Source organism: Misgurnus anguillicaudatus, chromosome 14 (genome assembly GCF_027580225.2).
Source record: "Misgurnus anguillicaudatus chromosome 14, ASM2758022v2, whole genome shotgun sequence".
Taxonomy (NCBI): Eukaryota; Metazoa; Chordata; class Actinopteri; order Cypriniformes; family Cobitidae; genus Misgurnus; species Misgurnus anguillicaudatus.
The window spans coordinates 20280132-20292043 of record NC_073350.2 but is presented as its reverse complement, the minus strand read 5'-3'; the positions used below and the strand labels follow the sequence as shown (position 1 = coordinate 20292043).

General features: G+C 35.5%; 2 protein-coding genes across 5 annotated transcripts in view; both read right to left on the bottom strand.

The window, feature by feature from the left end:
• Positions 1 to 9708, bottom strand: part of LOC129428215 (uncharacterized) — a 63587-nt gene extending 53879 nt beyond the window's left edge. The window contains exons 1-4 of one of the 3 annotated variants that reach the window (XM_055185174.2): positions 9432 to 9708; positions 8772 to 9217; positions 8602 to 8666; positions 3461 to 5705 (exon numbers count right to left, since the gene is read on the bottom strand). In XM_055185174.2, coding sequence (XP_055041149.2) covers positions 5423 to 5705; positions 8602 to 8666; positions 8772 to 9217; positions 9432 to 9612 — 975 coding nt within the window. In that variant the 5' untranslated portion in view covers positions 9613 to 9708 and the 3' untranslated portion in view covers positions 3461 to 5422. Of the gene's footprint in view, positions 1 to 3460; positions 5715 to 8601; positions 8667 to 8771; positions 9218 to 9431 lie in introns of those variants that run through there. The other 2 variants (XM_055185173.2, XM_073876017.1) reach the window with 2 other exon arrangements.
• On the bottom strand, positions 140 to 3170 carry LOC141369471 (uncharacterized). 2 transcript variants are annotated; one of them, XM_073876016.1, is made up of 5 exons: positions 2852 to 3170; positions 2323 to 2690; positions 2251 to 2292; positions 2052 to 2116; positions 140 to 1707 (listed from the first exon to the last, which is right to left on the bottom strand). In XM_073876016.1, exons 1-5 carry the CDS (start codon positions 3075 to 3077, stop codon positions 1458 to 1460), a joined length of 951 nt encoding a protein of 316 aa, XP_073732117.1. In that variant the 5' UTR covers positions 3078 to 3170; the 3' UTR covers positions 140 to 1457. The 2 variants fall into 2 exon arrangements, with proteins under 2 accessions (XP_073732117.1, XP_073732116.1); XM_073876015.1 differs by having other exon boundaries at positions 2251 to 2690; positions 2852 to 3167.
• Positions 9709 to 11912: the final 2204 nt, after the last annotated feature.

Genomic DNA, 11912 nt, shown 5'->3' with positions numbered 1-11912 from the left:
TGGGCCATTTGATTTGCAGCAATCAAATTAAATACTAATCTTTCAATAGTGTACTGTTTATGTATGTATTGATTTTACTCCATTACTTCACATTTGTTTAGATTTTACCACAATAGGCCAGAATGAAACAAACACCAACTGTGAGTATACACATGTATGTTATTTCTAATGGACATCTTCCAAGTTTAAGACAAATGTATAATACAAAGAATTTTGCTGTAATACATGACTTGGATGGATACTATCATATGAAATTGACCAAGCAAGGAGTACAAGCTATTGCACAATTGAACCATAGCCTGAAGTGTAATACATGTCAAATGCACCACAGGGTAGAATTAAATATGGAAAAGAAAAAGTGCTAGACTCTCAATAATAAAACTCAACACAAATGAGACATACAGTTGAGACAGTCATAAATGTGTTAAAACATTGAACGTATTCTCTTTATCGACTGAGAATTGCTGAAGTCCAATCAAGTTTACAGGTCTACAAGTCAGAAGTGAATAAAATCAAATAGGATCAACAGTACTACTAGTTTCTCTTCTGGATTTTCCAGCTTCCAAAGTTCATAGGCTTTCTATAGACAGATCTCAAGAGGAATCTTTATTGTCGTTTCCGTCCTCATTTAAGGAAGCTTTCATGCTACTTTATTTATTGTTTACAACATCCATGTAACTGGCATCAAAACTAACTGCATTTTCTATGACATTGTTCACATTGTTAGTCCAAATCCGATTTTGGTGCATATCCGATTTGACCGACTCGCTGTCCACATTGTGTATCACAACTGTTTTTATGGAAAAAAAGTAGAATAAAGGGAAAAAAGCAAATGTATTTTATGTGTTTTTGGCCGTTCACATGTTCTAAATGTGATTGGATTCCAATCAGATATGCATTCAAATCAAACTTGGTCTGACAGTGTGAACAAGGTCTAAGTAACCATTTATTGAATGAGAGTTTTGAATCTGGTGAGATATGCTGTACAAAAGTTAAAGCACCTTGCTACAATACTTTGCACTTTTTGGCAACCATAAAAATGTGACAATTAGCTGGTTCTTCTCCGAGGATCAGTATCCTCTTCTATAGTCGTGTTTTTTTCTCGAGATGGGTCTGTTTTCAGGCTTGTAGTTTTTAAATTTGCTCGTTAACAAGGAGTACAACATTGGACAAGGTCCATTACAATGTCCGCAAACTTTTCTGCATCAGCCGGAATTTTTTCCAATTCTGTGTCACTGCCGATTTAGCTCTAAAGGCTGTAGATCCAGCTGTATAACACGAAGAGCAAATATTTGTTTGTGACGTTTAATTTCCTTTAAGTTTTGGTTCTTTTTTCTCTGTCCATATGCTTCTCTTTGACAATTTAGCCTTTTACTTTTCTTCTCCCATCCTCTTCCTCTTTTCTTTATCCTCTCTTTTTGATGTTTTTATTAGGAGACATAGACTCTTTGTCAGTTTTACACTGTTGTAACTTCTTTTTGGCTCTTAATCGTCTGTCGCTCACAATCACTTTTCCTATCAATTTCTATAGCAGCAGCAGACTTTCTTCTTCTATACTCTCTTAATCTTGCAGCCTCCGAAGCTTTGAACTCCGCAAATTTTACAGGGTCTTTTTTCAAGCGATCCCTCCAGGCGTGATAATATCTTGTACTGGTGGCTTTCCGCTTGTCAGATTTTGACCCTTCATCCTGACAGACAGATGACTGACTGGGAGTTTTTAAAAGAATAAAATATATACAATAAGAGATTAATTTAAGACAGTGAAAGATTATAAGAAATATAAAAAAAATAATACATCCACATATATTTAATATGTATTACATCAGCGTATCAGGGTGAAATAACTAATTTAATCTATCACCAAAAGTTATGAAAAAAGACCAGCCAAGAATAGATCATTTACTATCTGAAACCAGCTCAACCCGACAAAGTTTTTTATCTGGATTGGTGTTTATTCTCTTTAACATACAATGTGGCGTTTCACTTAGTTCCCTGATCATTATTATTAAATGCTGAGAAGTTACATGAACTTAGAGTATCTAAAAAACTACCTGAGATGTATTTGGGCCAGTTCCATTCTTTGCTGCATCAACATCTCTTGGTTTCTGAAGGGCAGCTGTAAAACAGTTGATAAATCAGTTGTACATTCATGACTATAGGGGTCTTAATAAAATGCTATACTGTAGTATAAACAGTCAGAAACTGATAAGACTACAATAATAAAGCTTTACTTTGCATACAAACACTTACATTAAATACTTGTGTCATATGTGCAGCAGAGTCAATGTGACTGATTATTGTTTTGTTGCTGAATGCATCACTCGTCCATGGATCATCTGAGCCGTGTCTTGTGAAGTGCTGTGACTGACAGGTGCTTCCTGCTTCAGTATGAAGCCCAGGTTCATTCTTAATCTGAGCGTATTGGTAAATAAATGGAAAATCATTCTCACTGCTGTCTAATATTTGATTTTCAATGTCTTTGCTAGCCATCTGATCATGGTTTGTGTCAATAAATGGCGATAAAGTTGTTGATTCATTGCACACAGACGTCTGCACTTCATCCTCCTCCTCTTCTGTGTAGACCTCTAGTTTTATTTGCACCTCTGTATCCTTCCTATCTTCTTCACACCTCCATCGCTCATCTGATAATGTCTGAGTGTCTCGAGTCTCATTGGAGCAGGACTGTGTTCCTGTAATGCAAAAAGCAAGAATTATGTGCATGCATACATCTTCTGAAACAATAACTACTTAATTTTTTGTGTGATACAAAATACACGTTTTGATCTGGTGTTAGCCTTAAATGTTTTAATTGCCTGTGTGAGATTAAGATTAAATGGTTTATTGGACTAACCAGAGTCGATCTGAAGTCCAGCCTGCTGCAGTCTCCTCCTCAGCAGCTCAATCTCCTTTCTGGAGCGACAGATCTCCTCATTGTACTCCGAGAAGATATCTTCCACAGCCTTAAATATCTCCTGGGCAGCTAAAGTTAATCTGTCTGTCAGAAAAACGTTCAAAATCTGCAGCTTAGACATTGCTTTATTATAAAACTCGTTTACTCCCGTTAATTTTACATGCATTACAGATATTTTTGTCTATTGTTTTGTCGGCGTTGATCTCGCTGAGGTTGCTGATGATCAGCGCCACCTTCTGTTCGGGATGTGCGCTGTACGGAAGAGATCAACGATCCCTAAAATCTGGCGTTTAAACGTTTTGTTAACACCCTTACTATTTATTTGAAGTACCCACTTAGATTTTAAACAAGTATTTCAATACATTTTTTTATGTTTAACTTTTAAAAAAAAACATTAATTTCTCATCCGTTTAAAATGTTTTAAGTTATTGCTATTATTACCTGATATTGGTCCTAATTTTCTTTAATTTGTACATAAAACTATCTGCACGAGTTCTCAGTTGTCTGAAATAATGGTCACATGACATTCAGATGAAACAAACAAAATATTTTTTGTTAATGTGTGTTTTATTCAGATTTTGTTTTATATTTATTTACAGTTTTCAGTCAATTATAATTGATTATTATTTTTCATCCACTCACAAACCTCATTCCAGTTTTCCAGTTGGGAAACACTGCCTTAAACACTCCGAAGGGCAAAGATCACATCTAATGAAGTAATAAATAACAGTTTTTTTCGTAGGAGTAACCATGTGTTGTTGTTTTTGGAGTTTGATAACCACTAGTGATCGAAGTAAACCAAGGTTAATTTGTAGTAACCATGGTATATAAAAAAAACATATTTTTCTGTTTGCTTTTTTTGTAGTAAAACCATTTCTGTAAGGGAAATTCTCTACATTTTGTTTGTTTATTGTATAGTTTGTTAGTTTTGCCAACAGGGCAAAGCCTATAGAAATGGAAGGTGTGATTTAAACACCAGTAACTTATCCTTTACTCCCACCTGGCTTCCTGTTACAATGGTAACGTCAGCCTATAACTAGGCTCTCAATTATAACAAATTGTGGCACTTGGTAACAATGTACTAGCCAAAACACTGTAACCAATTGCTGTATTTTCTTATGACGACTCACTTATGCACTGTTTATTAATGTAGTGATTTTACTCCAGGGATTTCACATTTGATACAATCAACTAAATTAAAACAAACACTGAATTAAACGCAACTTTAACTCAAATGTAAATTACAATTCATTTTACTGAAATTACACATGACTGGGAAAGGGGTAGAAATATAACTGTTAGTGTTATAGTAATTCTAAGCATATTATCATATAAAATTGATCAAAAGAGAAGTACAAGCTATTGTAAAATTGAACCATAGCCTGAATTATTATTGACAACTAATACACATCACATGCACCACAGGGTAGAATTTAAAATCTGAAATTGAAAAACTATTAAATTAACTCTTAATAGTAAAACTCATCACAAGTAACTACTGTACTAAGACAGTCAGTCGTGAAATGTCACTCATGGGAACTTAGTTCTTCATATGATTAATTAATATGCATTCTTTTTTTACCTTGTTTTTCTCATTAATGTTTTTAAACTTCTCTTTATTATCTGAGAATGGATAGAGTCCAGTCAAAATGACCAGGTTTATAAAATATGTGAACTGGATCCACTAGTTCAACATCAAGAGTCTTGGGCCAAGAAGAAAACTGTTGACTTCGCTTCAAAAATTTCATCCAAAGACTGCTATCAATTGGTGGTGAACAAGATGATGAAATCCCAGAGAATCTTCTATCAAAATTAAATAAAGTAAGATCAAAGTACTAGTAAGACTAAAGGGCCCGGTGTCTCTTCTAGAGTTTCCAGCTTCCAAAGTTCTTTTTGTTGACAGATCTACATGAAGAATCTTTATTGTTGTTTCAATCCTCATGTAAAGAAGCTCCCAGGCTACTTTTAAAATATTGATAGAAAGGATTTATATCGTTCACAACATCCATGTATGTGGCATCAGACCTGAATTTTGTTAGTGACCCTTCATTGGATAAGAGCTTGATTTTGAATTTGGTAAGATATGCTGTACAAAGGGGAAAGCACCTTACTACAATATGTTGCACTTTGTACTTTTTTTGGCAACCATCAAACTAATGACAATTAGCTGCGTCTTCTCTAAGAATGCAGTATCCGTCTTCTCTAGAGCGTCAGTGGAGGTTTTTCTTGAGATGGATAGTTTTCAAATTTGCTTGTTTATGAGGAGTACAGTGATGGATAAGGTCCATTACAATGTCCACAAACTGTTGTGCATCAACTGGAATTTCTTCATCTGTATCACAGCCATCCATTTTGCAGATTTAGGCTGTAGATCCAGCTGTATAGCATGAAGAGCCAATTTTTTTCTAGCTTGTCAGTTCTTTTTTTGTACGCCTCTCTTTCACAAATTAGTCTCTCTTTTCTTTATCCTATTATAGTCTTGTTACTTCGTCATCTTTTCGTTGTTAAGACTTAATTAGGAGGCTTAGGCTCTTTATCAGCTTTACACTGTTGTAACTTCTTTCTGGCTCTAAATCTTCTCTGATTCTCACAGTTCTGTTTCCTAAACATTTCTAAAGAAGTAGCAGACATTCTTCTTCTGTACTCTCTTAATCTTGCAGCTTCGGAAGCTTTGTAGTCAGCATATTTTACAGGATCATTTTTCAAGCGATCCCTCCAGACTTGGTAATATCTCGCTTTGACGATTTTCACTTTGTCAGATTTTGACACTTCATTATGACAGACAGATGATTGACTGGGCGTTCTCAATATAACAGAACATAAAAGAAAAGAAATAAGATATTAATGTAAGGAAGTAAGAGATTATAAAAATATAGGTTATATATTTTATATCTATATACGTCATATAACACATAAAGAGCTCAGATGCAAAACTCTCAAAGTGCATCTGAGATGTTTTCTTGTAAACAGGGTTCCCACACCTTAGTTAACTTCAAATTCAAGGACCTTTCAAGGACTTTTCAGGTCCAATACCCTCAAATTCAAGGACTTAATGTGGGGACACATTTCAAGTGAGAGCAAGGTTACATCGTGCTACGTTTTAAGATACATTGTTACAGTTCCCTTTTAAGGGAACTTGCGCTGCATCACTGCAGTGACACTTTGGGGACGTCTCCAGGGGTAAGTGCGTCTGAATGTGTATATCAAATTCAACCAATGGTGAGGCTTAATGACAAAGACAGGGTGACGCGGGAGCCAGTAAGTATATCGCTGTCTGAAATATTGCCAAAGATGGCGTTACAGAGACGCAGGAAGTATGGCAAGGGAGACGCAGCGTCTCGTTCCCTTCTCAGGTAAAAACAGTTACATATGTAACCCAAGACATTTTCACATGTCAAACACAAAATGCAAAAAAGCATTTTGGTATGAATTAATATTCACATACAGAAGATATAAGCATTTAAAGCAAACAGTTTAGCACGTGTGCTTAAAAAGTCTAGAATTTTTATGATATTATCCTACACTACACAGGGAATAATATTGATTTTTTCCAGAACACTTCTTGCATAAAATAGATTCAAGCACTTTCAATGACCTGTATCTATGTATGAATATTTTCAAAAACTTCCCAGGGCCTTGAATTGTTTCCCCCAGATTCACAAACTTTCAAGAATTTCAAGGACCCGTGGGAACCCTGTGTAAATTAGCATTTTTATCAGACTCTTTATGGATTTTGTCAACAAACAAACTGGTATTTCTGAATGGACTGAGCCCAGGATTAGCGAATCTGAAGCAGGAGTATTTGCTGAAAGTATAATACATGCCGAGAGCATTTGTTTAATATCATTGTCAAATTTTTGACTTCAAAAATTTTTTTGCATCTGAGCTCTACATATATGTAATATATATGACATTATTCAGCATATCAGAGTCAAATCACTCATTTACAGTTAATCTATTGCCAAAATTATTTAAAAAAAACGTCAAGAATACAACACTTTTGAAAATATTCAAATCAGCAATGTTAGAATCAGAGTGCACAGTTTGTCCATAAAAAATGTCCATCAAAATATAACATTAAACACACTGTAAAAATTACTGAAAACCAGCATGTTAAACAATGTTCAATGACTCAACAAAGTTTTTCGTATTGATTGATATTTATTCTCTTTAAAGGAAAACACCACAGTTTTTCAATATTTTACTATGTTCATACCTCAATTTAGACAAATTAATACATACTTATCTTTTTCAAAGCGTGCACTTAATATTTGCACGTCGTGTAAGCATTTAGCCTAGCCCCATTCATTCCTTAGGATCCAAACAGGGATGAATTTAAAAGCCACCAAACACTTCCATGTTTGAGTAGTTACACGAGTTAGTATGGTGGCACAAAATAAAATGTGCCAATTTTTTAAGTGGATAAAAAATGAGAACTATATTGTATGGCGGAAGAGCACTTAGTTTGCAGCACTTCGACCCCGGCACCAGTAACATCATCACCCCTGACTACTCCCCCTTTCGCTCAAACTTCCCCAATATTACTGCACCCGAGGTCGAAGTAGAAGTTTTTATCCGCTTAAAAAATTGCCACGCTTTATTCTGTGCCACAGTGCCACCATTAGGGATGTTCATATCAGTTAATTTTTCTGACCGACAACCGTAGCTTCTAAACCGAACATTAACCGTTAACTTATAAGATTTTAATATGAAATTGTCATTAAGTAAAAATACAGTTGACGGTTGTCTGTGAACTAGTAAAAACAAAACATTTAATTTGAACGGGCAAACAGCAGTGACAGATCAACAACAGAACCAGGATTCATACATTATCAGATATTCACGCAACATTACCTTATTAAAAAGCATGCGATCGGTCCAGAGGATTAATATCCAAAGGGCAGATTGTCTCTGTTTCATCTACCACAGTGGTCATTTCTAAAGCAGGACGCTTTTCAGAAAGTTTTGGTTTTGCATCGTCTTTCTCCATTTGTGCAAAAAGAGAGATGTTTGGTCAGGGTCAGAGGCCATCAGCGAACGTCTGTCCGGATGTGCCAGAGACGGGCCGCGTTATCTTGCGCGGACACGCGCGCGTCTCCGTTCAGCTTCCAAACACGCATACAAATGATTTCTCATACAAATGATTACTTTATCAGACCGTCAGGGCAGCAATCATTTGTGTCATTTACAGGACATTCACAAATTAAAGATAGAAAAGTGCCGAAATGTCTGTCGGCTCATGACGACATGCACCATGTATTAACAAATATTTTTTATTTTAACTGATAATGTTAATCGGTCATAAATTCTTACCTTCGGTTAACGGTTAAACGGTCAATGTGAACATCCCTAGCCACCATACTTACTTGTGTAACTATGTAAGAGTCTTTAAATAGGGAAAGCATGAAAGTGTTTGGTGGCTTCTAAATTTATCCCCGTTTGAATCCTAATGAATGAATGGGGCCAGGCCAAATGCCAACACATTCATGAGGCACTGTACAAAGATTAAGTGCACGTATCGAAAAAAATAGGTATGTATTAATTCATCCAAGTTGAGGTAAGAACATAGCAAAACACTGAAAAACAGTGGGGCTTTCCCCTAACATCTAGTAGAGTGCCGCATTTCACTCAGTTCCCTGATCATTAAGATTTAAAGGTTGAAAAGTTACATGAACCCCCATAAAAAATACCTCTTCCTTTTTTGGGCCAGTTCCATTTTTTGCTGCTTCAACATCTCTTGGTTTCTGAAGGGAAGCTGGAAAACAATGAGATAAACTCACTCAGGCATCAGGCAAAAAATACACAGTGGGAAAGTGATGGACTACAATAATAAAGCTTTACTCTGCATACAAAGACTTACATTAAATTCTTGTGTTGTATGTGCAAAAGAGTCAGTGTGGCAGATTTTTGTATTTTTACTGCTGGATGCACCACTCCCCCCTGGATCCTCTGAGCTGTGTCTTGTGAAGTGCTGCGCCTTATTGGTACTACCTTCTTCAGTATAAAGCCCAGGTTCATTCTTAATCTGAGCGTATTGGTAAATTAATGGAAAATCATTCTCACTGTCGTCCGTCATTTGACTTTCAATGTTTTTGCTGGCCATCTGATCATGGTCTGTGTCCATACATGGCAATAATAAAGTTTTTAATTCGTTACACACTGACATCTGAACGTCATTTTCTTCCTGCTGTGTGTACACCTCCAGTTTCACATGCACATTTGTATCATTCTCATTTTGTTCACATCTCCATTGCTCCTCTGTACATGTCTTCATATCTTGAGCCTCATTGGAGCAGAACTGTGTTTCTATATTGCAAAGGAAATCTCTTCAGAAGTATGTGCATTTATCTATACATTGCAAATATTCTTGAAACAATATGGGATATTATTTATTTAAAGTGACATACAAAACATTTAAAGTACAAGTTTTTCTGTTTTAAATATCAAATCAATTGATCTTGTTGTTTTAGCTTAGTGTTTTAATTACCCAGTGTCAGATTAAATGGTTTAATGGACTAACCAGAGTCGATCTGAAGTCCAGCCTGCTGCAGTCTCCTCCTCAGCAGCTCAATCTCATTTCTGGAGCGACAGATCTCCTCATTGTACTCCGAGAAGACATCTTCCACAGCCTTGAATATCTCCTGGGCAGCTAAAGTTAATCTGTCTGTCAGAAAAACGCTCAAATCCTGCAGTTTAGACATTGTTTTATTTCTAAAAAATGACTGAGGGGTACAATGTTACTTTTATATCCTTAACAGATATTTTGTCTATTGTTTTGTCGGGGTTGATCTCGCTGATCTTGATGATTATCAGCGCCACCTTCAGTTTTGGAGGTGCGCGTGCGCTGCTCGGAAGTTCTTCTTCTTTGGGTTTTACGGCAGCTGGCATCCAATTGGTTGTATTACTGCCACCTTTTGTTCTAACTTTGCCTTACACTATACTGTCTTGTCATACCAGATTCTTTTAAGAAATCAAATAAATACTTACTGCCTTGTCTCTTCTCTGCATATTCAAAAATAATTTTAACATTTCCCTCCAATTGTTCTATATTTCATGTCTTTTCTGAACACATTTCCCCACAAGATATAAGGATATACCATTTCAGTTTTTAATTCATAAGAAGCTTCCAGGACTTTACTTAGACAGAATGAAAAGAAACATGTTCTTTCCGACAGATATATATACACTCATATATATACACGCACACACGCGCGCGCGCACACACACACGCACACACAACACAAAACTATGAGAACACCCCAATAGTTGAAGAGAAGGTTGTCAATTATCATCTACATCTACTGATATTTGTGAAATGTGATTTATGAAAGGTTTTGAACATAAAACAATGGCCAATTTTTATTTCTGATGCTTCTAATGTTTTTAATAGTAGTCTCAAAATATTAATTTGTACAGACAGCTGCCCCACCTGCCATTTGACAAAATACCAAGATACCAAAACATAAATTTATATTTTATATTTAGTATTTACACTACATAGGTTTTATAGAATAAAGTGACACATTTTATGTGTTAAGTATTTTTGTAAATAATGTCCCTCGACACAAAAATGACCAATTTATCATTATTAAAGTTGTTAAGTATTATAATTCAAATATAATTGAACATATACAAAGAAAACAATTAGGTTAAGAACATACAATATAACACAATATGTATTTTCCACTTGTCCATCAAATGCATTATATCAGCATCACAGTCGTGAAAGTCATAGTCATTACAAATCTTATTTTAATTGGACAAAACCTAAAAGCCAGTGAAAGACAACATTACACTTAGATTTCTTTAGAGAATATACACTATAATATCACATTATATTAGACATTATCTGATTAGATAAAGCCATACATGAGTCCTGCCCGTCGCAACATTCCCTGCTCTGCCTTCTTATTTAAAGCATTTTAAATAAAAAAATACAGTTCCCAAAAAATAGTGGTGTGATTATTTGGTGTAAAACATGTTGAAGATAAGCACACAGCTGTCGATTTATTGTATTTTCTCAACAAAAAAAACAAAACATTTTTTGACACATTTTTTTACAATGTGCTTAAGGGATTTAGGTTTCACTATAGCCTCCTTCAGCTCTAATCTGCCAAACATTTGTTGTCGGTTGGTATTTCTGTCTAAAAATATTTAACCCAGGGCTGGGTAACTATAGGACAAAACACATTTCTTGGACAAAACGACCCAAATAATGGGTTGTTTTAACCAAACTGCTGGGCTATTGTCAATCAACCATGTTGAAACAACCCAGCAGTTGGGTTAAAACAACCCATTATTTGGGTCACTTTAACCCAGATATGTGTTCCGTCCCAGTTACCCAGCCTGGGGTTAAAAACAACCCAATATTTTTAGAGTGTTCCTTTGAGATGCACAAAATCATCTTTCACCCATTTTTTTACCATTTCCTGCCTCTCATCTGTTTTCTTTATCCTATCATACTCATATTTCTTCCTCTTTTATTATAAAGACTTTTATTAGGTGGAATAGGCTCTTTATCATCTTGAAACTGTTGTAACTTCTTGCTGGTTTTGAATCTGAATCTTCTCTGTCGCTCATTATTAATTCCCCAATTAATACCATGAGCAGCAGCAGACTTCCTCCTTCTGTACTCTCTTGCTCTTGCAGCTTCCAAAGCTTTGTACTCAGCATACTTCACAGGGTCTTTTCTTATATGATCCCTCCAGGCCTTACTTCTTCTTGCATTGTCGAGTTTCTTCTGGTAAGCTTTTGACACATCATCTTGAAAGACAGGTGACTGACAGACAGGCGTTATGGAGTTATGGAGCTGGATTCTTAAAGACATTCTGAAATGAAAATTAACCATTTTCAATAACCATTTAGTTGATTTATTTAAACATTTAGGCCACCATTTAATGTACTGTACATCAGTGGATTTATGCATTTGGAAAACGCTTTATCCAAAGCGATTTTATCCAAAGAGTGCCTTACATGGTAGGCCTACATATTTTTTTTATCA

Bases quoted from the DNA above. Each gene is read 5' to 3' on its own strand.
- LOC141369471 (XM_073876015.1), bottom strand. From the start codon at position 3,077: ATGCATGTAAAATTAACGGGAGTAAACGAGTTTTATAATAAAGCAATG. The intron at 2,691-2,851 runs GTTAGTCCAATA...TTTGCATTACAG, and splicing joins TGGACTTCAGATCGACTCTG to GAACACAGTCCTGCTCCAAT. The intron at 2,117-2,250 runs GTAAGTGTTTGT...ACTGTTTTACAG, and splicing joins ATATGACACAAGTATTTAAT to CTGCCCTTCAGAAACCAAGA.